The 25609-nt window shown below is 38.6% G+C and overlaps 1 protein-coding gene across 6 annotated transcripts in view; it reads right to left on the bottom strand.

The window, feature by feature from the left end:
• Positions 1-25609, bottom strand: part of LOC124164389 (glutamate-gated chloride channel) — a 119780-nt gene that overhangs the window by 18795 nt on the left and 75376 nt on the right. For all 6 annotated transcript variants that reach the window (XM_046541709.1, XM_046541710.1, XM_046541713.1 and 3 more), the window contains exons 4-5: positions 8855-8924; positions 4247-4400 (exon numbers count right to left, since the gene is read on the bottom strand). In XM_046541709.1, coding sequence (XP_046397665.1) covers positions 4247-4400; positions 8855-8924 — 224 coding nt within the window. The remainder of the gene's footprint in view (positions 1-4246; positions 4401-8854; positions 8925-25609) is intronic.

The following is a 25609-nucleotide window of genomic DNA, read 5'->3' as shown; positions in this document are numbered from 1 at the left end:
ATACGAGGCCGATTACTTCTAAATTCAGACCATTTTTTTAAAATGATCACCGAAAAATACACTCAGAGGAAGGGAGAGGGTAGCTAAGAATTTCAACAAATGCTTCATTTTCACTTTCTAAGTATAAACAGCCACAGATATGGGTATTTTATTAAAGGTTGAAGTACAGTAATGGAAAAAAATCATTAACCAATCCAACTATTGGGGCATTCAATAAACATAAAACGGTTCAGGATTGTCCACGTCCCATGCTTCTAAGGTGTTAGAATACTCAATAATTCCAAAAACCGTTTTTCCAGGGGCTACATTTCACACAATCAATATTAATAACAAAATAAAGTTCAATTAGCATGGAATTATGAGAGAAAAATCATTATACAGACATTCAATGGCAGCGATTAATGTTGTTCAATATTCTCATGCTGGAAATAATTATTTAACACCCCGATTACAGTTTTTTCCTTTTGAGCTATTTCTTGCCTTTGATACCTCACGTTTGGTATCTTTCTACCTAGGCATTCAATGCTACTAGAGTTGACAATAGTTTTTCTTATTAAATATGATGGATTCTGAAATTCTGGATTTGATATACCTACCACGTAGAAATGTTATAAAGCTCCTTCTTCACTATAAAATACTTTGCGATTGAAAATGCAGAGCTGCGTGGTATAAAACAAAATTAGCTTCATTTTGCAGTATCAAATCGTTACTAAACGTGGAATGAGTAAGTTATCCTTGCAGTGAGGTGAAGTTATCGCCAATATAGGAAAAATTGAGCATTAAAAAAAAGTACTTGCGAACCAAATCATAATCAAGATGCTATCTTATGAAAATCAATCCATTTGAAAAATTAATGATACGAAATGATAAATTTTATTTTCCCTCTCGTTACTGCATGTATAAACTGAATTTACATTCTATTTGGAGGTGAAACTACGTTCACCAACGCTCGGAAATGTGAGATTTGGCTAACGAGCACAGAAGCAATCAACCCCTTCACCACTTAAAACGCTACCAAATTTGGTTATCTGTAAAAATAATTTTCGTTTCTACCTAGTCTTAAGTCCATTTTACTCAACGTTTAAGCTTGATAGCAATTTTTATCACATAAAGAGTAGGAATGTTTTATAAAGCTGACGTAGGTATTGAATTTTTCCTCCATACATTAAAATATACACGTAATCACGTCATTTATTGCACCGAAAATCCAACTTGAAATTAACTGCAACTCCTAGGAAACGTACCAAGTTTGTCATAAAACCTATTCATTGAACCCAGAAAACAATTTTCTTTTCGTCTACTTTAGGTACGTATTGCGCTTTGATTATATGTGACATTCAATCGATAATTACTGTTGTTCAATATGATTAATTTGTGTCAGTAATCGGTTGTAGACATGCGTGATACGTAATCACCGTGTGCGGGTGGCAAATTATGATGATTTTACGTTGACTGCCTGTTGCTTCATCGATCTAGCGACGTTAAATCAGCGCCGAGAGCGCTCGGAAGCAAGCTCCCAGAGGTCCGCGGTGCTGGTTGCGACTCTTTATGCAAATCCGAGGTGCGGTCGTAAATTCGACTGTCGCTGGCCGAGGAAATTACATCCTCTGAAACAAGGTTGGGGGAGGGACCGTGGAATGTTAGCCCATTTGACGAAGGAAGGACACAGAGAGAGAAAGGCATAAAAGCCAGCCATCCATATCAGCGCAACCGCGCGCCTCGACAGCGTCGAATTTTGTCACCGCGGCGACGGCCAGAATAGTTTCAAAAACACGTTTGTTACTTTGAAATTTGACGCATGACGCATTAACCGAGAAAACTCATCGCTTGCACGCCAGTTTCACAAATTGTGAGTGGAACTGCTTTATGGAATGTGGATAACTCACATTTTCATGGAGTGTAAATACGGAATCCTTTACCATACGTAACATATTCTCAGGCTTCACCTTGTAGAGCTGTATCACGATCTTTAGAAATGATTTCACTTAGTTATGTTCCACAATTCGTCAGATGATACATATGGAGCATGTTTCTCTATGGAAGCCAGGTTAGGACGTGGAAAGTGGCAAAGGAGTCAAGAGAGAAAGCATATAAAATGTGGTGCCACCGAATAATGATGAAGATAAAATGGATCGACCGTGTAAGTAATGAGGAAGTGCTAAGAAGAGTGGGAGAAAAGAAAAGTCTTTTAAAAATAAATAAGGAGAAGACGGGACAATTTAGATGGCCACACAATGAGACATGATGGCCTGATGAAGACAATCGTAGAAGGACAGGTGGGAGGGAAGAAGGACAAGGGACGGCCCCGATTGAGTTACATAAGACAAGTTATAAAGGGTGTAAAAGAGAAGAAATATGTCCCCATGAAAAAGCTAGCTGATAGAAGAGAGGAATGAAAGCTGCTCCATAGCAATCTTAGGATTTTTGACAATTAGCGAATGTTCCTCAGAGAGCTTTTAATATTCCGAACTCGATTTGGCCTTTTAAATCGCGATGGCTTTTCATGAAGGTACGTTGATAATAACTTGAAACGAGAAGTAACATAGGTCGGTTAAATAAAAACATGTATTTGAATATAAACCTTGAAACATCAATATGTTAAATCAATTGAAAAACTAAAAAAAAGCCTATACCATACGATTAATGACATGATATAAATTGCATAAGCAGTCCTTTAAAATGCTAGACGAAAGAAAATGAGTTCAATGCACAATATTGCAAATTCGTAGGCATTGAAAAACGATTAGGTAATTGATGCCTCGCCTAAAAGGGGTTGGCTCGGTATTACCTGTCCACTACTTTCGTTTTATCGCGGGGTATAAGGCCTGATGTTCTTCCCTAAGGTCTCTTCAATGGGTGACGTCAACAATTGCCTACTATCATTACGTTTTTGTGCACCCATTAAGGAATTTCAACTTCTTTAAGTAGTTTGGTTCCCCTGCCAATCCCTCTTTCTATGCCTTTCCCTCTTCCCCTTCCTCCTCTCCCTTCACCCCTTACAAAGCTACCTACCCTACCTCTCAGGACTAAATCAGATTCTTTTGCGATGTGATACAAATTACAAGGAGGATTTAGCAAAGATAGGGAAATGATAGATACGGATTGATCACGGCTTATTGAGTCCAGGTGGCAACCAGAGATGGATAAAGTCGTTCTTTTTTAAGGTGCAAACTTAATGAATTAAGTCACTACGGCAATTCAATCAATCGATTCAATTACTTTGTTCCTGTCATTATCAATGAATGGGAAGAATCGTAGACTTATCAATCCGCGAGAATGACTTACGCTGTGATTGATGGGGAATGAATGACGGAAAATAATCATTGGATCCGAGTTAGTGAAATGATCGAATGATTGATGAGTGATCACCGCCATTAACTGTGGGTATACATAGATACTTTAAAGAAATAAGATATTGGGATCAGTGGAGATAAATGAAGAATCTGTAAACGACACTTGAATACTACATGAGATAAGGGTCTTATAACATAAGGGTCTTAAGATAAGGACTTATTTGTAGGACTTTTCTTTTTACTGCCACATAGGATATATATTAATTGCAGTAAATTACTTTTCCTCAACCGAGAAAGGTTCTTTCTGTGCTATACGACTGACGAAATAGATGCTCCTTACTAAGATAAATGAACAACAGTTTACAGTCTATTTTCACGGTAAATGGACATGACATTAGAATACGATCAGGTAGGTTTTACTCTAGGTATCCTACAGCGTTGATCATATTGCCAGATTTAATGCTGTAATTATTCTCGAAGAGTCCTTGCTAACATGAAGGCAAATATCATTATGCAGAATTCTAAAAGTTTTATGGTGTCTCTTTTGAACTTATCCTACTACAAACGGAATATCTGATACAAGTTCAATCGATTATTGAATCATAAAAGCTACATAATTCAGCAAGTAAAACACTTCATTCTGCATTGACAAAGTGCAAATCACTCGATTTTTTATTGTCAAATTATGACTTTTTCTGTACAGATAAAAATTAATTAATCAGCAAGCTTAGGAATTTACCACCAGAGCTTAACCTGTAGTTGTAATGATCGATTTGACGAAATCGAAGGTCATAGTGATTGACTGTTTTTTTTACTCATATGACTCAATGATTAATGAGTCATGTTACTAACTCGGTGATTCAATCACTTTGAACGAATCAATCGCGAAAGACTCATCACCAGTTGAAACTAATCTGATTGGAGACCCGTTTGGGGCCTCGGACATCACTCACCGGATACTGTAGAGGACGGAGCCGTAAGGGAAGATGCGGATGTAGACGTTGGGCATGATAATGTTGTGGAAGTGGCCCTCTTTCTCGTTCGAGAAGAAAAGATCGGGCATCCACACTCGGCTTGCCTCCGTTAGCGTCAGGTACTTGAGCCTCCCTGTAAGTGTAGTCAATGGGAGAGAAGGGTGAAAGCGGTTTGCAAATACGGAAAATAAGATAACATTAAAACACTTGGAAGAAACCTAGATAGAACCACGAATAAAATAACTCAAAATATAATGGAGTAATGCGTTTATCACTTTCTGAATTAATAGGCTCGTGAAAAATTGGTACCACACGTTTGAATTGGAATAAATTTTTAAAAGGCCTTGAATAAATTTGTCTGGGTTGGTAGAGTAGCCAATTACGAGATAACATTAACGTCACGTTTCGAAATAGGCACAAATTACTAGAATCAGTACATAAATCCTTTCAGAGACTACATAATAGGGATCAAAATGGAATAATAAGTAGGATAATGGGTCATTTTATCAGTATATTTTGAAACTGAGATGCAAATTAAAATATACCAATGTGAAGACATTTCATGCAATATGATTTGATGCTTTCCCGGCAATTGATGAGGGTAAAATCTTCTCGGTATTCCCACCGGGGTAATGTTTTCATAATAGCCGACGTTTCAAGCCCCGAGTCGGAGTTTTCGAATTTTATTCGTTCTGAGTATGAGGTAATGAATAAAAATCTGTAATGATATCGTCATATTACCACAAAGTTTTCAAATTTGCAGAAAAAACAAAATCATTATTAGAACTGTCACATTAATAGTTGATGTGGTACCATTAGAGCTCATTTTTCTGGCTACTTTGCTCGCTCATTGGCAATGACACTTCGTAATTCAGTGACAATGGATATTTTTAAAATAGCTGACAGTTTATTTTGTCCAGAAACGCTCACTACATCAAATTAAATTGAACAAATAACATCAGCACAGAGTCATGAACAACAACTTCATAACAAAAATTATGACTTAATGCACTAAAAAATGGCCGAATGCATTGGTTTGTGAAAAAATAAGTATTACATGGCATTGGAATTGGCATGAATTCATCATTGTCATAGGATAACAACATTCTGCTTGTTTGAGAAACTCATGTAGATAACTATTTACAGAATCAATTTTGGCAGTACAAATTCATCACTAGAATTATTAGTATTGCTTGTTGGCTTCTGCTACAATTACTTCTCCAATATTTCTTACCCACTATGACTACTAGTACTCCAGAACTTTATTGCATCAAAGCCATCATTTTTCACGTAAAATTCGAAAATAGTTTCCAAAGCTCTTTTGAGGACCTTTAGGCAAAAATCATGGTGTTGTCTAGCAGTACAAATCTTCGGAAAAATTTTACACTTCAAACTGCTAGAAAATATTACTTAAATAAATAAAATTACTTAAATCATGTAATGGACAGTATCTCGTAGGTTACCCGAGAGGATAAAATTTCTCCGATCAAAGTATTTTTATCGCATTAATTCAGTACTAATTTAGCAAAACGTCATATGTATTGGCATCCTTACCCATTCTAGAAAATTTAATGAAATAGGCACGCTGAAATTGGGACACGTTGCTTTAAAAAATACTTGTGATTTGTGAAACGTAATTTGGGATTATATCTGAAATACAATAGGTGCTGTTAACTAATTATTGAGGCATCAGTAACTCACTGAAATCATAAGTCAATCCTAACAAAATTCTTACCATCCTTCACATGAATGACAACCAATGAAAATTAAGTTGGATAAATTTTCCGCGGATTTTTACGAATTGTATTGAATTTTTTCTCCAGGAAAAAATAGCTGGTTAACATTTTATTTCAATTTTACATACGGATACTTTAATATTCAACATGAAAATTACATTGTTATAGTTATGCTATGGGTGCATCAACGGTTCTATCCGAGAGCGCGCCTACGCAGGTATTAGAGATTCAAAGTCTTGGTACTTACTAGACTAAGATTGATTGAGCATTTGGGATTTCGAGGTATTTAGCAATCAGATTGATTGAGCAAATCATTCAGAGCGACACGGACAACATCGCCTTGAATCTGCCCAATATGCCTGTGTTCGGCAGATACGATTAAAAAATAGAAAAAATTTTCTGAACGCATAGGTTACCTACTTAATTCGTTTACCCTCGAGCAATTAAATACTCAAATAGATGCACGGCTGAACTAAGGTGGACAAATATTCCTCAACGAGCAACTATTAAAGTTTCTGGCATAAGTACCTACAAATTCCGCCACGCGCCCATGTAGCTAGTATTTAGATTTGTACTCAATTGAAATACAGTAAAAAATCGCTTACAACGTATTTCAGGGGACCATCGTTCTATTCTGATATAAACGAGATTTCGTTATGCCCATAATAAAGGATTTTACCCTATACATCACAGGATTTCCGGCTAATATTCCGTAAATCGTCTTTAGTTAAGCTATAGATCCGTAAGAATCAACCAGTCCCACCCTTTCCGTTAAAACGGCTGTAAAGAGAATGATTTTAAGATCAACGTTAGAAGTACGTGGTGATGACCACAACAACTGACGATAAGGTAATGAACGGTTAAGTAGCGAAGATGGCCGTAATTTTTTTTATGAAAGAGTAAATAATTCCCAAAGGACTAAAGCACAGTTCGTAGTAGATGGAATTTCGTATCATCCGAACTCGTCACATTAGGGGGAAATTAACATTGGCGATCATAGGAAAGTCCAAGGAAAATCATCTCGTAATAGACGGGATTTCGTTTCATGCGTGATCTTTATAAGCGAGTTTTATTGTGATTAAGTAGTCACGCATTTGAAAAGTATCGACCTCTTATTTTCTTCGCTATTTTTTTCCGAACGTCCCCGGCCGGGAGCAGAGGTGGAGTTAGCTCCGAGCGATGAGGAGGATTCACGCAGAACGGTGGTGCATCCTGGCGGCCACTACGGTCACTATTTCCATCCAATATTACGTCCCCTCCTTCACGGTTTCCCGACTTCTATCCCGATTGTCGTCCTGCCATTTGGCTGGCTGCTTCCTCCATTCCCCCTTCCCTATTTACTTTTTAAAGAGCTCTCGATGCTATCATCAGTAGCAACGAGGATGGCGAAGCGAAGGGCAGTCGAATGTGTGAACGAATCGCCCTCCTTGTAGGAAGAGAAAGGGAGCCTCAAAAGAGTTTGGAGACAGAGAGAAAAAGCCGTCCTACCCTCCTCGCTGCCTCTCAAAAACCATCAGGTATACTCCTCGGTCGTGGAAGCAGTGAAAGTCAAATTGTCGAAGACACAACGCTAATACTCGTGGGGACCACAACTAGGAATACCTTTTCGGGGGGAGGGGGTCAGTGGCGTATTAAGGGGGATTGGGCGGGGAGGGAAAGGGATAGTGGCTGGAAAAATTAAGTCAATCTTTAAGGTGGCTATCAAACGAATGTTATCATTTCATCTGCTAGAAAAAGACGGTGGAAAAAATTCATGAATAACATAATTCCACTCTTCTATGCATATCAAATCTCAGGCCCTGAGAAGTAATGCAAACCACCAAGACCCAACGGAAAGTGATGAACCACTCTTCTTCCCACCCCCTCAAAATAAAATCCTCAATCTGCCCCTTCAGACGATTTACCTGTAATGGTTCCTGGTTTACCTAGTCACCTATATGCTATTCAACTACGTGCCTATTCCACCTACATAAATTGGTTGCATTTTTTTGGGAGGGGGAAGCGAAGGGGCGAAGGGAAGGGGCGAAGGGAAGGTAAAGATGGTTTGGGAGGTTTATCTTGCTTGGCTGCTCATTGAGCGATGCCCCAAATGAATCTAAGAGAAGAATGACTCTTCGGCAATACCCCCTGATGCAGCGTAAGTTTTGGTGTAGATGATGCATCCATTCCCGTGGGACGCCCTCAAGAATAGCTATTTAGGGGAGGGAGTTTTAGGAAATTGGTCGGTAGTTTTCTAAAGGATTGATTCAGGTTCTCTTGGGCAAAATTTCGATTTCAAATTTTTCTGAAAAGCGATAAATGAGTAGTCAGAGGCCAAATAAAGATTGATTGCAAGGGACTTCATGATACTTTGTAAACACTTTAGGCCTTTGAAGCAGACATGGATATTTACAATTTCACAAACCAACACGTCAGACTACAAAAACGTGGCATCAAACCCTTGGAAAATACCACTACTAAACGGCACTATAATTAGACGATTCGTTGCGACGTATAAACAGATCTTACATACTAGACCGATCAAAATATACGCTTCATCTTATTTCAAAATACTTATATTTAAAACATGGGGTGGCTTAAATTTTCATTTCTTATATCAAAGTTACTAAGACACACAACGAGGATGAGCATGAAGTAAGTAGGTGTACCAAATAGGCTGTAAAAAAGGTTCCAAATGAGATTCTTCACCAACTCAAATACGAAAACATTAACAAAATATTATAAGGAACGTGGGATACTTAGTATATATACATATATTACACGTTTATTTTAATTTCCTGGAGAAACAAAATCGAAAATAATTAATTTTACGACTAAGATCAAATGGAAGTAAAATGAAAAGAAAACTCACCTCCCAAATCGCCGAACTTGAGTCTTTCGTCCAGCCATTGCTCTCGAAATGTCAGCTGCACGCTGTACTCCTGTAAAGACAAGCGACGCCATCTCGGCGTGTGTGTGTCTGGGAAGCAGAGAGCTTCGCTCTCTCTCCTCCCATCCCAACCAACCCCATTCAACCCCATCCAACCCCATTCAATTCCCGCTTAAAACCCCGTCCCGTCGGCCCCATTCAACCTCCCACCCAATGCTATCCACAAACGCGCCCCATTCAAAGGGGTGAGAAATACAGGAACCCGCTAAACACCCCTTCCGTTATCACCCTCTCATAGAAACATTCCCTACTTAAACCCTTACAGCCCTCCCGGCATATTCCTTTCCCTAGGGTGCTGCAAGAAACCCTCCTTCCAACCCATAGAAACAGCTTTTTCCCCTTAATGACTATTCCTGAGCCGATTATTCCAGAAAAAACCCTTTGTGCCTCATGAATATATACTCTCCTTTACCCGCAAGTAGACAGTGATGTCCATATGGTGCCTTAGGGTCAGTTCACGCAAGAACAATGATGTGAGTGCATCTTCCGCGCCCAAAAGCCTAATTGACTTCTTTCCGCGGGACAATATAACGAGATAGTTATCCTATACCATTGGAAGGCTTCGTAGAGCTATTGTGGTAATATATATATAGGGTAATCGCAGTAAGTAATACTTTTCGCATACTTAATAATCCTCAAAGTTTAGGGAAACGTATATTTGCTCAATAAACTGTGGGCAATCGCATTTTTTGAGGATTTTCAAAACCCAATCGCCACCCTGTGCGTACAGAAAAGGCTAAAAGAATCCTATATAAATGACGCAATGGGATTAAAATCAACCAAAAGATATGTGAACAACATGATATTGCCTTCACCCTGAAATTGCTTTCAAGTTAAACTCAAAGCATTTCTCGATATTTAGGTATTTAGAAGGTTTAACTGTTAATCCATTCGTATAATTGTTCAAAAATTATCTAAATTCATTTCGGCAGTAATGATTACATATCTGTAAGTCCTGTAGTGAAAATAAAAGTCAGCTTCATTCCATAACATTGATAATAATTTAATTATTCTAATGAGATATATTAAAACCAACTTAACTTCCGACTTCTCCTGTATGACTATCCCACGAATTCCCTCAAAATTCTTTATATGAGTGTTCAGCATGTGAAACATCTAAGTGAGCAATTTTTACAGAATGATTTACTCTGTCGATAAACAAATTCCAGGAAGCAAAACTAACTGAGAGTAGGAAATTAGAATCCCTATAATAAACATTTTTTAAATACGTATTACCTAAATTAAATGTTTAAAATTACCTAAATAAAAAAATATTCAACTGAAAAGTTTCAGATGTATCTTTTAGACTAAAGTCTCTTCGCTAGAAAGCGAAATTCATATTGAAGTTGACGAAATATATCGAGGATACTTTCAAATATTTACTCAACTCTAAACTTAGCTTCTTAAGAGCTAATGCTACTTACATATGATTGCCAATGGATGAAGTTGGATAGCAGGTCGTTCGTGATAACTATTCTGTCGCACTTAGTGTGGATTAAAAGTATACATGGAGAAAAACTGAATTACAGGACAATATCAAAATTAAAAAGCACCAAGCCCACAATTGTTAAGGAAAAAAAGATCTCCTGAAACGATGAATAGAGACCATCAGCTTGGCAGCAAAAAGTAAACAATGTACGCAGTGGCGGCTGGGACCTTTCCTTGATCCTTGAGATGAAATAGAATCAACGGGATTAATAGCTTAAAATACAGTGATGGATCATGAGGAATACAGCCCTCTAATATGAAAACAACGACCACCACATGCAATGAAAAACTAAAAATACATTTAATATACCTTCATTACCATCCTAACTTCATAACGAACTGTTGTACTCATATTCGTTGGTGGCAAAAACATGGATAGCAAGAGACTTACATTATTTTTCGTACAAAGAAAAGGATAATCTTGGATATCAGCCAAAATTTGTGAAAATGCACCAAAAAGCGCGAATTAGAGCAATGCAGGTTACCTTTTGCATGATTTTGCAGTTTTAGCCATAAAATGTAGTGATGTGTGGTGTAGAATTTTCAAGCCATGAAATAAAGAGAAAGCGATAAATTGGACGAATTCAATTCGTCCAATATTATCAAGAGAAGAGTCACCATGATGGTATGATGATCCAGTAATGGAGGCTATCAGGGAAACAAATCAAATATGCTTGAGAATGTATTAATACTATCAGAAATGTTTCACTTAGGATATTTAGCCTACTTATTTTATGTATTTGAAATATGATAACTAACATCCCTACACACCATGTATCGCATTCTGAATATTAATTTCTAGTGAAAAAATGATACGATTTCAAATAATCACTAATTTAGTTGGAATTTCGGCACTATCAGTGCTGCTGACAACAATGATGTAATCAATGCACAAGAATTTAAAGTTTCTAATTTTAACCTGACCATGCGAATCAAGAGCCCTTATATATAGCATAAAATGGTTCATTTCACCTACCATTTTATTTAGAACAGAGATAGCGATTCCATTAGTAGGCGCGAAAGATGCAATGACATCGTAATCTTGCGAAACTTTCGACCTTGGCTCTTTTAACGATTTACGCGATCATCTTTCACGGTGAACTAAACCCTCGAGGACACAAATAATGGGTTCTCATGACATGACATAATACAGGGAAAATTTGGCACAATCACTAATTATAAAAAGTAATCTGTATGAGAGATTAAGAATGAATCATGATAGCAAGCAAGGTTACTATTATTGACTTAAAGCAAAATATTTGAAATACAAAATTCCTCAAGCAATCATTTAAAACTCTCTTGGAAGCAAAACTTAAAATTGACAATTCAATTCATTCCAGAGGATCAAGTAAATTTTTAATATTTTGCAAGTCATTAATCAATTTTTGATAGACAAGAGAGCAAATATACTTTAAATGAGAAATGATTTTTTGAACAGTTGAACAACATCCTTATATGAGAAACATGAAAATTGACCATTTGAACGAAAAATTAAAAAAAACACAAGTAACACACTACGGATACAAATCACTAAGGATCAAGGGGACACAGAGTAAAGCAAGGATAAAATGTATTTAAAAAACAACAAACAGGCATGAAACACGGGATCACGACAGTGAAACATCACAGGCAGACATGCGGTCAACAAACGTCAACATGAACAACACCAATAGTAGCACATCAAGAGACGACATTGATTAAAAAGAAAAAAATAAACGTGCATTCATCGGAGCACAAACTTCACGCAGACAGAGAGCGAAGGAAGAATTTGTAAAACAGGCCATGCAACATAACAAAAACTAATCCGCTCCACGGTATTCAAAAGGCTTTAACTCTTCAGCACAAGCTTACAACTGTGCGAGGATTTGGGATGGATGATTGTACAATTCCACTTCTATTTTGACGAATATTGTCGCTTACTAGTGTCATTTAAAGAAACCAAAATAATACACACATTATGAGGGGTAGGTTTATCGTTAAAAGACTGTGGGTACAGAACTAACAGAATATCGGACAGCGTTAAACTCGCGATTTCGCAGACATATCCTCCCTGCGGTTATTTTCTTTGGAATCCCAAGTTCGGAGATTTCTCCATGGCCTATGGGAAATCTTTTACACTCCAACCGACAATAATTGTATCCATGCCAACACAAGGATGGTAATGCACACGCGGTTTCCTATCATTCACCGGTTCACAGAGAAAAAAGGTTCATAGGTGAGCAAAAGGGCTTAATGAACGCTAAGCGATTAGCCACCGAGCAAAAACAAAGAATTCTGTTTGAGTTATGCGTTCACTCTGGGAGCGCATAGTTTAAAAATGAAGGGACATTAGTGTTATACTTAGCGAGATACATATCGATGCTAATATATGCCTGTAGGGCTTCATTTATAAATTAAAAGTTAGAAATTGCATCAACGTAAAAAATTGCCATTTTAAAGAAATATTGATATCATTAACGCATTGTCATAGCAGCAAATTGATTCCGGTTGAAGGGCATCGAACTCATATACTCTTTTCAGACCACTGCAGCCAAGCATAGATGCCCAATACAAAAATCATGCTAGTAATCTTTAATGACAATGTGCAACTCATTCATAGAAACGTTTGCAATAGATTTTAATGTAACCCTGAATGAACAATTGTACAATTCCACTTCTATTTTGATGAATATTGCCGCTTGCTAGTTTACGTGGTTACCACAATGAAACCAAGGAAGTATTATTCCACATGACAGGTTGCAATACAAAACTAAACCTATTTCCTAAGTCGTGTCAATCTTAAGGATAGAGAGACCTGAGCTATAGAGTATGACGCTTGCGTGTCGGTGTAGTATTTCAGTATCACGGGAGAAAATAAATAAATTACTCAATTTTCTTTCATGATGCCTACTTTTTATGAAACATTACGTGAATAATGCAAAGGCAAACATATATGCGCTCGAAAAATTTAGTTTTTTTCGTTACGCATGATGCTGATTAAGTCTTAACGGGTTTTCCACATGGTAAGTGAAACGGTTGCTGCCGATGTTTCGACGCCGAACCGAAGTCGCTCGGGGCGCATCCACTGGACGCCTTGATGACGATCCCGAAACTCAGACAGCCGGCGTCTTAGTTACCCGGTGGAGAATCCGCGAAAAATTCATCAGCATGCAAGCTATTGGCCACTGAAATTGACTAGTAGCTATGGATCCAACAGTGACGGAACGCTTAGATTTGCAACAAACCTGCTGCGGCCATCATCGCAACGCTCATCAAAATTGAGTTCTGAAGTGAAAAGATGTCCCATGGTCATGGCACGCGGGGAACTTGGGAACTTGCCGGAAAAGGACAGATGAGTAGAAGAAGAGGAACTCGACACGCTAGGCACGACACCCGGGGGATAAAGACACTCGGGGTTGTCGGGGCAGCAAAAGTAGAACAAAGTGTTGGGGGAACTCAAAGACACGAAAAAGTGCAGATGTGGATCGAGGGCAGAGTACAGGAAGAAAGAAGAGATTTCATACATATATATGTATGTATAAAAAAAGTTGGTTTGGCAAAGAATTAGGGCGGACTTCAAAAGACCGGGCGAGAAAAAAAACTCCTTTAGAAAGAAAACCTGCGGCGGGACGTGAGCACAATTTGCTTGCTGGGACACTCGTGCGCATTCTTACGATGTGGGTTTTGCAGACTTGCACCAGGAAATTGTGTTCGGATATGTGGTGGTGGTGGGGATGGGGGTACAACGGAGAGGTCAAGGGGTCACACGTGCCCCGCTGGACACCGGCATTCAAACAACTTCTGGTCGCCCTACGCACCCGGTCGGACACGTATTGTTGGCTATTTTGCCCGGCAACGCCGGCGGTGTCGGGCCTGGCTAGGTATCCTGGGCGCGGCGGAAGTTTCGCAATATTTTGGGTTTGGGTGAGGTACGCCTCAGAAATGCGGATGGGGATGAAATTACGCTCTGGGAAAGATTTTCATGGGGGAAGTTTCCTGACAGGCAGGGATGGTAGTGAGTAGGTTTTTGGTCGTGATGAAACAAAAGAATAGTGTCTCGGCCCAAGAAGGTTGTAGGGAAGGGTAGATAAAATGTCGGGCTGTCGCAATGGACGGGGAATGTGAGAAAGACCAGCGGAAGGTAATAAGTACTAACGGTCGAGAATACAGACACTGGATATTCGGCATCGGCAAAGATGTCTTCCCATTTTAATACGGGAAAGGGGATCTCTAACTCACACTCTTAATTGGAAACGCCTTAAAAAAAATACCCTCGACTAGTTAGGTGGCTTTGGAAAGGGCACTTACCCTCCTACTATCAATGTGTGACATTCGCACGCATATGAATCATTATGGAGTGAGTTTATCCTCTCTCAAACAAACCTTTCTTTGGATTGAATCATCGATTATGTAAGTCGAGTTGAAAAGAAAAAAATGACAAAACAGAGACGAAATAAGGTGACTTTGTTGTTAGTATCAGTCTTTCAGGATGTCTAAATATCTCCCTTTAATGAAAAAATGGCTTCTATAAGCATTATCCGGGATTATTGATGCTGCGTCAAAAACTGTTATTTACGTTACGACCAAAAAAGTTGATATTTAAGAAAAATAATTCATCATTATTTTTCTTTCAACTCTACTCATTCAATTCACTCAACCAATGGTCCAAAACGAAGGTTGATTTGGACAAGTGAGGGTAGGGCTCACCCCAGGCCAAGCTACAGGCGTGTGAACTACACGAATTCTGACCAAGGGCTCCACTTCCTTTTCCTTGGCCACATCGCACATCGAGGATATTTGTTTGGGTGTGTCTGTAGGCTTCATATAGTACTTGAATCCGAGAAACCTCCGTTTAGTACCCCAAAACCCAACCCAATGGGCCACTACGATCTCCTCAACGCTAAAATAGCACTAAAAACTTATCATTTATGCTTCCATTTAGCATAAAAAAGATTTACATTTTTCCCCACCGATATGTCATTTTTTCTTGGTACCCGAGCGCACTAATGCTGGGAATACTTGGGAGACATGTACTAGAATAGAAAGGTTGGGAATCAGCCACTCACTGTGGCGTCCTCTGCCGATGCGGATCCAGTATTTATATTCGTGCTTAATAGTGAGGGAATGGAGGCCAGAAATCTCCGCTCAATAAGGCGTGAATATGGATGAGGACTCCTCATGGGAACTAAGTGTGACAGAGTTCTAAAAGGCGAAGGCGAACTGATCGTGATGATGTGGGTGATGGGGGAAAAGATGATGCATGCTGAGGACCGCTTCGTTAACGTCCAACCGCGTTGGCACTCTCCAGCTTCAAAGAAAGAATCAACACGCTCGGATACTCTCAGATGGAGACTTTCTTCTCGGCCAACGTCACTATATATCCACCTCTCCATTTATGCCATAGAAGTACCACACGACGGGATAAATAACGGTAGAGCACCTGGCCTCTTGAATACGTCAAAAATACGGCGCGACCGTGGTTGGACCCGCGTGGTCGGCGCACGATAAACTTTTTGAAAAATATGTAAAATGACTGCAAAAATACAATTTAAATACCTTCATAATTTTATTTGTACTTACACCAAACGGAAATAATTAATAAGAAATTTATAATTTTACAGAAAAAACAATTAATTTGACTTCAATTTTTGACGATGAAACCCTCATTCATACACCAATCTAACACACTTTTGACCGTATACAGGCAGCAATGCGAAATATCCGCTGGAATATTTCACCTCTTTCAGAAAACATTCATCCAAATTCTTTCTGTAATCCATCGAAATCATACTCGAACGTTTTATAAATCGGTCACTTCGATAATAAATCCGGGATTTGTAGAAAAAAAATGAAGTAACCATAACGCGCGGGATATGAAGCTTTAAAATTAGCCAATCACAAAGAAGAAATCTATCCAGAAAATAGTTCTAGAAACCGCCGCCAATTGGCGAATAAGGGGTTTCAACTACGGTTCACCCCAAAATACTCTTCAACATCCCGATAACGATCGAAAATTTGAGACACTTCAATCTAAAAGCATTCGAGGGTCTTGAAATCGTCACTTTTATACTTGGCAATGCCATCACGTATACGAGTACATCACAATTGTGAGTCAAATCTAAGGATACATTGAATCTTAGCCATAAAGAACTTGAGGTCCTTGAAATGTTTCATAAAAAATGGTCTACGTACTCAGTAAAATCAAATACGAATTACAATAACTTTCACTTTCAATCCCCGCGTCCTGACCCTTAAAAATTCGTTTATTTACAATAACAGTGATTGATATTGTCATTTTTTTTAAACAAAATCTTTCAATTTATTGAAAAACTCTGACTTGAGCCTCAGCCATAACTTTAGGCTGTACCATTTGAAACCCTTTCAGAATGAAAAATTAAAGAGTCACAATTTTTAGGTTCACTTTTGACATATAAAGGTCACGAGCCGTGTTTCGTAACTTAACTCCCATGACATAACTGAAAATGTAAATATGTTAGCAAACCATGGTCGTGGCCATTAAACATCACAAGTAGACCTTACTCACTGTAATTCTTTTAATTTATCAAGAGTGGCGTCTGCCAGATTAACATATGTCGACTTATAACTAGATACTACATGTTTTAATTCATCATATACAAGGGATGGGTACAAAACCGACGTGAAAGCCCTTTGAATTGTTGCCACTGAGTTTTACGTCCTAGAAATATCACATATCCGGATAATCGGAGAAACTACATGGGGGACGAGTGGTTCATGAACACGTGAACCTACGATCGTTTCATAAAAATTAGCATTTTACGATTTTGCCACATACTTTTTATTCAACCTTTTTTCTTGTTGCAGTCTTTTTTTTTCTTTGCCGAAGATCCTGTGTGATAACGTGGGTAGACCTACTCCATAATATTGGGCAGTAACAATCGAAAATGGTCGCTAGATAACAGATTTTTTCCTGTGAGGTCTGAGGATTCTTTAAAATTGGCTCGTCTTAGCGGGTCACACAGTGAAACTTAGCATAATGATCTGGAGAATTAGAATATTTCGATTAAAATCTTTTCAAGTGACAAGAAAAAATCTCTGGATGAATAGCTTGATAAAGTTATTATTTTGAAATTTTCAGGGCATTTGGAATAGATCCCTGGTCAGCATTTAACTATAACTCGAATTTTAAAATTTAATCCCAGAGTTGAATCAGAGATAAATTTTCATATTTCACTTACAAAAGTGTGTGTGTTGATGAGGGGCTACTTTATGCATCTGAAAAATTAAATATGATAACTCATGTTTCAAACGAGTAATTTTCCGCAAAAAATAATCGTTCCGTTCGAGAAGGAGTGATGCGTCTTCTTAAATAATCAGGTTTATGCAGCTGACAGCGCAGAGACTCAGAAAGCCAAAGGCCAGTGGTTTTATTCTCAAATCAGTTTTCGCAGGAATTGATGTGAATGTCAAAAATGTTCACGCGGCAAGTCTGAAATACTTATATCAAATCTCTCATTTTGGAATTCAATACCTCACGTTAATATACAAAGTTATAAGTTTTAGGGGTTGGAAAATTCTACAATACTTTTCCACAAATAAGCGTGGTAGTTCTCGTCAACGGTGACTTATTTATTTTATGCACAGGTCGTACGTTCAATTTTCATGCCTCTATCCGGCGGCATCTGCATCACGAGAGAAAAACGCGAGAAAGAACGCCTGCACTCTTTTGAACAAATTCCCCAACACGTCGAACTCGCGCCTCTTTAGAACCCACGCCAAGAAAAAAAAGACGGTGAAACTGGTAAGGGGTCTCTCCGCTAGACCAATTTCCTACGATTCCTCACGACGGGGCTATTTTTTGTTGCTCCTAAGGTTCGGCCGAATTGCATTTCATCCACCTTTCAACCTTCGGCGCCTCCTCTTTCTTGACCTTTGAGAGGCAATGGATTTCTATATATTTTTTATCTCACCCCTGCCATGACTTTGGTCGGCACTTTATCTTCTGCGAGCGTGTAAAAAAGGGCGATATCCACTCGCGACGATTGAGTCGTCAATGCGGTTATTTCTCAACGGAGGCGTGAGCTCCGATCTCCGGAACAGAACTGAGTATCACGAACGCGGTAAAAATAGATAAATTAAAGAGCGTATGGCGCAGATCGTAATGTGTAGACATCTAATTCATTTACATTAATGTTAGGTAGGCGGATGGCATATTTAGTTCACCATCCACTGTTGTAAATAGAGGTATTAAGTATGCAACTATTTTTTTTTCTCCTGAAGTTTTTTGACTATATTAGGTCAGTAATGCGTTGAAGATGAAATCGTCCGCGATAGGACAGAAAATAATCTAAAGTCTTGCTCGCCGTAATATAAATTCAATAAACGTAAGCACTAATGAAATAGCTTGCATTAAAGCAGCCAGTTGAAATTTTTAAATCCATAGGAAAGGCTTCTTTGATACACGGTATGCATAGGCTATAGACACGTCCATTCCTCTTGGCTTAAGATTTATTATTTTTGTAAATCAATCCTCGTGAAAATTCTTTCCGTTTCTCTGCAATTGTGAATTGGCACGAAAACCAACTAGAGAGGTAATAATTCAGAGACGAAATATCATTTTAATATATATCCCTAGCAAGCTACTTATATTCAGAAATTCAAAAAGTTCCTCTAAATTATCTTTATACTATAATTCAGTGTTTCCTCGGAAATACACTTCGCGCTTCATTGACTAGACATAATATTTAAAATCTACATGACATGGCAAGAACATCCCTTCCTGGGATCGGGAGGAAAGAACTTCAGATCTTATCAGTCAACTGAACCCATAAACATCAAAAAAACTAGAATTGTAACCGCATTTCTGCTATATCACAGAAATAAATACAGTACACTAAGACATCTTTCGTGCAGAATGCAATATTATGGAGAAAACCCACGAGCTTATCGAAATAGCTGGCTGGCAGGTAAAGAATTGATATACGTAAAACAAATTCTTTCACATTCGTTTCAGAGTTTTAGGTAAAAATGGGATACTCTTGGAATACGTTATTTTGGGAACTTGAGACTGTGATAGATGAATTATAAAAGCAAAGAACGCCACGTTTTCCGAAGGTTCCATATCTTTACCATGCCTTATTCTTCCTTTGCGCTCACGAGAAAATGTTTCAGCTATGAAGAAGAGAGGAAAAGCTGCAGTTTTAACTGATGGGAATGAATGATATACTCCTTTAATCATCGTTCATGGCAAAGGACTTGATTGCCAATAGATAGGAGGTAATACCGCGATAAATAAATCTACTCAAAACTAATGTACATCAACATAGCACTGGAATTCAATGTATAGGTCATAAGTTAACGCAAAAAACAGTCGTGTATTGTTTTTGACTACTTATCAAATTGAATATACATGCCAATTTTTATATTCCGGTGCATTCCAATTTTAATACTTTTAATCAACCGCCAACAATATTTTATTATATTCAGTCTTACAATTAATTGGCTCCCCCCCAATAAAGGACATAAGTAAAAACGAGCAGAATCTACATTCGACCCCGAAAGTTTAAGCAATCCCACGAGAGTTAGGAAACATTTTTAACTCACCCAGCAGGCGAGAAGTTTAATTCAAGATGACGCAAGAAGATTGATTCAATGTAAAATTAAAGTACCAAAATTCTAACTTTCACCGCAGTCAAGAAATATTCCTAATTATTGATATTAACGTCAACGGTTCATTACAAAAAGGGGGGCCAAAATAAAGTTAACGAAGACAGCCTAAGCAAGAGGAATTTCCATGAATACTGTTTTAATTATTTATATTGAAGCTATTTTATCCATAAAAGCGGCTAGTTGTTGATGTTCTAACCATAACTAATGACGCAGAAAATAATAAATGTACTACCACTTTGGGAATTTCCACAAGAATGAGTTGCCACCCGTTTGAAAATGCAACGCGCCTGGTCAGCTGAAGAAGTCGCACTAAAGGCAAGGAGCTCTGAGAAAAACTCCATGAGAGAATTGATCGTGATGACGCACGCGTTTTTGATGGGATCTCAGATGATTCGGGTACACGAAAAAGCTGCCAGGAGAACGCCAGGCAGAAAGAGCACTGCCCAAAGCTGTTTTGCTTTCGAACCACTATGATCAAGTGAAGAGTAAACGGTTAAATTGAAAAAAAGGGAATGCCATGAGTAAAAATAGGGTTCACATGAAGGTAAATGTTTGATCAAGGAGATTAAATATTTGCTTAGAACTTTTCATTTCATTTGATCATTGCCAAAACAAGTGATGAGTTTAAGGGAAGTTTATCCTCCTTTTTACTCCCTCTAAGTCTCAACGAATGTAAAATTTTACTGGTGGTAAATGGAAATAACCATGGCACGTAAATACTACAAAACCCATTTTAAGTTCATTCCCAGATTGTATTACAACAGCTGCGAATACATTTGATGTGCTTATTAATGAAAATTGGATCTAATAAAAACCCTAAGAAGTTTTTTCCCCCAATGAAGAACTTACATCAATGTGCTCAGGTAGCCTTTGGAGCTAAGACTTCGTGCTTCGTCCTACACTGATGCCAAAGATTTGGCCCTTTCATACATTCCTGCGGCCAGGGGCGGATCCAGGATTTATTTCTGGGGGGGCACAAGGAAGGCCGTAACCAGGATTTTGTTCTGGGGTGGGCACAAGGATATCTCGTAATACAAAACGAACGCAATGATAATGGGACCGTATTAAAAATCTTCCATATTTTTTAAGAGACTGGGGGGACGGCACGTGCCCCCGTACCCCCCCGCCCCCCTAGATCCGCCTATGCCTGCGGCTAAGTCCGTAGTGAGCTCTCCTTTCAGATGGCCAAAAAATTCGCAATTAATCATCAAAATAGTTAAAATAAACTGGCTACTCATTCCTTGATTCGCATTCAGTCTGCGTTTAGGGCCTCCTATGCCAATCTCTTCAGTATAGAAAAACTTAAAATAGAGAGGGTGGGCAGGAGTAGAAGGATCAACAACTTTGCTATTTCTACATGGTAATTTATTGAAACCGACCATGGTTTCGTTACAGAGTAACTTTATCAAGGTCACCTTGATAGTTGTTGATCCTTCTATTCCTGCGATTATGGATTTCCGCCAAGTTACGACCGCCTCTATTAATTATAGAGATGGTGGGATCATTTTATCCTCCGCTTCCCATCCTGAGGGCCCGGGTTCAATATAGCCGACTGAGGCAATTCCCATCCCTCATTTATAAAACTAACTTTCTGGTTGAAGCGCCGTATGAGTGAAGCTCTTTAAAATATGCTGTTTCTGATCGATGAAAATTACCGAGAAGAGAAGCGTCCATCGACGGCAACACACACGGGAGGTCGGCAGCTCAGACTTAAAATCGATGCTTTTAAGTCTGAGCTGCCGAAAACTTTCGTTACCCTCGGTAAGGGCCGCCATGAAGCGTGCTACGCAGAGTATTCATTATTATTCATTGCCATTAAAAGGTAAATGTTCATCAACTCAGGGGCCAAAGTATTAAATACGCGCCTTTCCAGTAGGGGATGCTGAAACTTCTTCGAGGCGGAAGATATATCCGCCTGGTGGCACACGCCGGAACCAACATCCGCGATCGCCCGAGGTTGAGAAAGAAGTGAAGTTTGACAGCTGGATGACTCGTAAATATTGATGCGGCCGAGCCTTGACTTCTTATCGCCCTGAGCTCTGGGAAAGTTCGCAAAATACTTTCCAGAGGTCAGGGTAATCGAAAGGGATCCGTAAAGGGCTGTTGCGGCACAGGATCCGCGGGGCTTTTGGTCTACCGTCGAGATCTTTCTTAAAATAACAACGCCACTCACGGACACAACTTAAGGAGGCTGGTTATAGGAAACGTAGTGTACATCATTTTCATGAAAATTTCAAAATATGCACTTTGAATTGCAACTTCATCTTCTGACAGCCATATAAAACAGGCTTGCCGCGCCATATCTTCTAATAGCCATTTCTTTGTCCCGGGCATGACTTCATGTAATCGACTTAACACAATGAACAAGGGCGTACCCAGGAACATAACTAAGGGGGGGGGGGGGGCAAGCCAAGTTGTGAAATTATTTTATGAGATTATTTCCTTGAAAAAAATAGTTTTATTTTAGTAACACATCTTATACTAATACATATCATTTTTCGTGGGTTAAAAAAAAAGTTGAATGCTTTCGTTTCAATTCAGTACTGATTTTGTTTAAAGGCTTTAGCGATTTTTGCTTGTGGGGGGGGGGGCTACTTGCCCCCCCCCAGCCCCTCGCTGGGTACGCACATGACAATGAATTGTAAAAAATGTTATAATTACAGATAATTTCAATACTGTGCAATTTAGATTTCGACGTGGTACGTCATCATCGGGAAAATTAGCATCGGAGACAGAGAATAAATAGTCACAGAAATGAAAATGTACCAGATGATAGCGCACCACGTTGGAACCTTTGCTGTGCAGTACCCATAGCTACAAGCACCCGCAAAGACGAAGCCAGTGAACGCTAGCGGCTTTTTTGTCGCACTTGAATATTTTTGGTTTCCCCTAAATAAACATTAAAATATTAGGGTATTTTAACGCATTAGGATAACATCAGACATTAAAAGCAATTTAAATACTTTCTCTTTTATTTATAAACGAAAATAACGCACATTGATATGCAAATTTCCTCATAAATACTTTGAATAATATTTCTCAAGGAATTACAGACGATAATGTTCCCGGTCGAGGAAAAAGTGCGGGAAAAGAATACCAAAGTATGCCACCAGTGATCTATGCGCAATAAAACGCGCTATTTTGGATTTTCGTAAAATGCGGCAAAATTCCCGCTTCACGTGTAAGTAAGGTTGAAATTAAAAGGAATTAAAAAGTTTTTTTTTTTACATTTCATTGTTCATGACATTTAATGTGAAAATCCACATTTTTACACCGGCCCTGATGCTTGTAAATATGCAAACAAAAAAGGTTCTATTATCCGACGGATTACCTTATGCTGTCATTTGAAAATTTCAGTATGAACATAGGTGAACCTTTACAACATTTTCCTGTATTTCAAGTATTAAAAATCACATCAAAGAGAGTAATATAATGGTTAAAGGTAAAATTAGCAAAATTGAGACGCAGAAAAGTGTTTACGACGGTCAACTACACACACTCTGATAATTTTATATCATAGCACAGGTTTAACGCGTAATATCTTTCACGACAAAAGACAGGTTGAGTTTATTTGAACGCTAAAACGATATGCGCTTGAAAAGAAACTCCACAGGAAGAAAAGATACAGCTGTTTGAAATTTTATTCGCACTTAAATATTCCAAATCCCAAATTGCTTAATTTCAAAAGATGATTTACAACTTGAATAAAAAAAAAGAAATCTTATATCATTTCGTAAGAAAAAAAACTGCGACTAAAAAAACACATTTCCGATTTGAGATATTTCTATCCGTAAAGCTGAGATTTTTCCGAAGCTACCAGGGCTCTTTCCCACCTAAAAGCCTTAGCAAACCCTTAAATTTCGCCATAAGTATCAATAACGTTTTAAGGACCGGCTTCACTATAAGGACACGTTGACCGCCTGGCCTTTTGTTTCCATTTCATCACTAATGAGGAAAAAGTCGGCGGACATCGGCACACTAATGATCGGACAAATTACGTACCTTTCTCCGGCGTTAATTACACTTATTTTTTTATGAATTGCTATCCATGCATCCTTGGTAAAATTATCTTGCTGAAGGCTCTAGATATCCTGAGTGACCCATTTCCAAATGATTGTCAAAAAGTAAACCCTGCAAGTAACAGCGGAGGCTAGAGTCTCGTCAAAAACATGGCGCCCTTCGAAGTCAAGTCCAAGTCAATAGTATCAAGTTAAAATGGAATGCTAACTGCTTTTTTTCCTCAAACATTAATATTCTGCTTCCGCTTTGATGGCTCAAAAACTTTAGAGAGGTAGAGGTATAAACCTGTGCTAAATTCCCAAAACGATAATGACCATAATCTTGTTATGACAAAGGTGAGCGTGAGTTTACTTACTTAGACTCGTTACGAAAGTGAATCAGAGAATTTTCATTAATTAAGAAAAATGGATGACAAATAAATGCAGAAGTTAGCCCACTTAAAAGCGAATGATCAATAATAGTAATAGATCCCACATTCTTATAAAATTATTCTAAAAATTATAGACGTTGACTAATATGGAATCATCTGTGAATGCAAGAAAACACTTTTCAGATCTGACAAGGAATCGACGCCGAAGAGAAAAGGGATGTTTTGTTAACTTTCATGCTTTACAGATTCAAATAACGGTCGCTTTATAACATGTTGGACGCAGAAAAAAACGCACTAAGTACAATTATTATTACCATGTAAACCTTCCCGTGCAAACGAAGATACATCGAGCAAATGTCAGAATCAACAGCAACCTCAGCAAAGGATGCTTAATTACGAAGAGATACTCCACTACGCAGTCTCTACGATTAGAATTCCATTGTAATCACTGCTTCTCTGCTAAGGACATAATTGAACGATATGACTTCAGTAAAAGTTCCTTTATTGACTCTCCACGCAACTATTCTCGACTACTAAGCAAAAATGGATTGCGGCGTAAGTAAGAAAGGTACAGCACAGCCCGCCGCAGCTTCTAACTGCGAATGCGGGGAAGTATTTCTCCATGGAGACGGCTGCTAACGGAAGCCTGACTTGTCACGTACAGTTGGTTTATTCCCCAAAACAAGAGGTAAACTTTCCGGAGTTTGCAAGATCCGAGACCAACACGCCGGCATGTGCGACTTCTCAACGTAAATAATTCAAATCCTTCCAAGAGTGAGACGAGGCGGAAAATTATTACAACGCGACTTACCTCCGGCCAGTCGTAATCCCTCCGTTCTCTCGCAATCTCCCTCTTTTCAACGTTTTAACTACCGGCGACAGTCCAACCCTCTCGCGTCGGATCCACCAAGCATCCAAGCGCGTGATAAGACCGGCCAAAGAGCCAAAGACGTGAGCACTAACGCACAGCTGGATGCCGTAGACGTAGATTTTGCGTGTTACCTTCAGAATATTTTAATTTAAAAAATGCTTTGTTTGAATTTTAAAAATAGGCTTCCTTGCTAAGGTTTTGGTACATTGCATTTGAAAAGCATTCAACTTCTGCAGTTATTTTTTATTGCCCTTTTCTACGCGTATATAAATGCAAGTCACATAAAGAATATTAGTTATCT

This window comes from Ischnura elegans, chromosome 8 (genome assembly GCF_921293095.1).
Source record: "Ischnura elegans chromosome 8, ioIscEleg1.1, whole genome shotgun sequence".
NCBI lineage: Eukaryota > Metazoa > Arthropoda > Insecta > Odonata > Coenagrionidae > Ischnura > Ischnura elegans.
The sequence above is the reverse complement of the archived record's forward strand: the minus strand, read 5'-3'. Positions and strand labels throughout refer to the sequence as shown.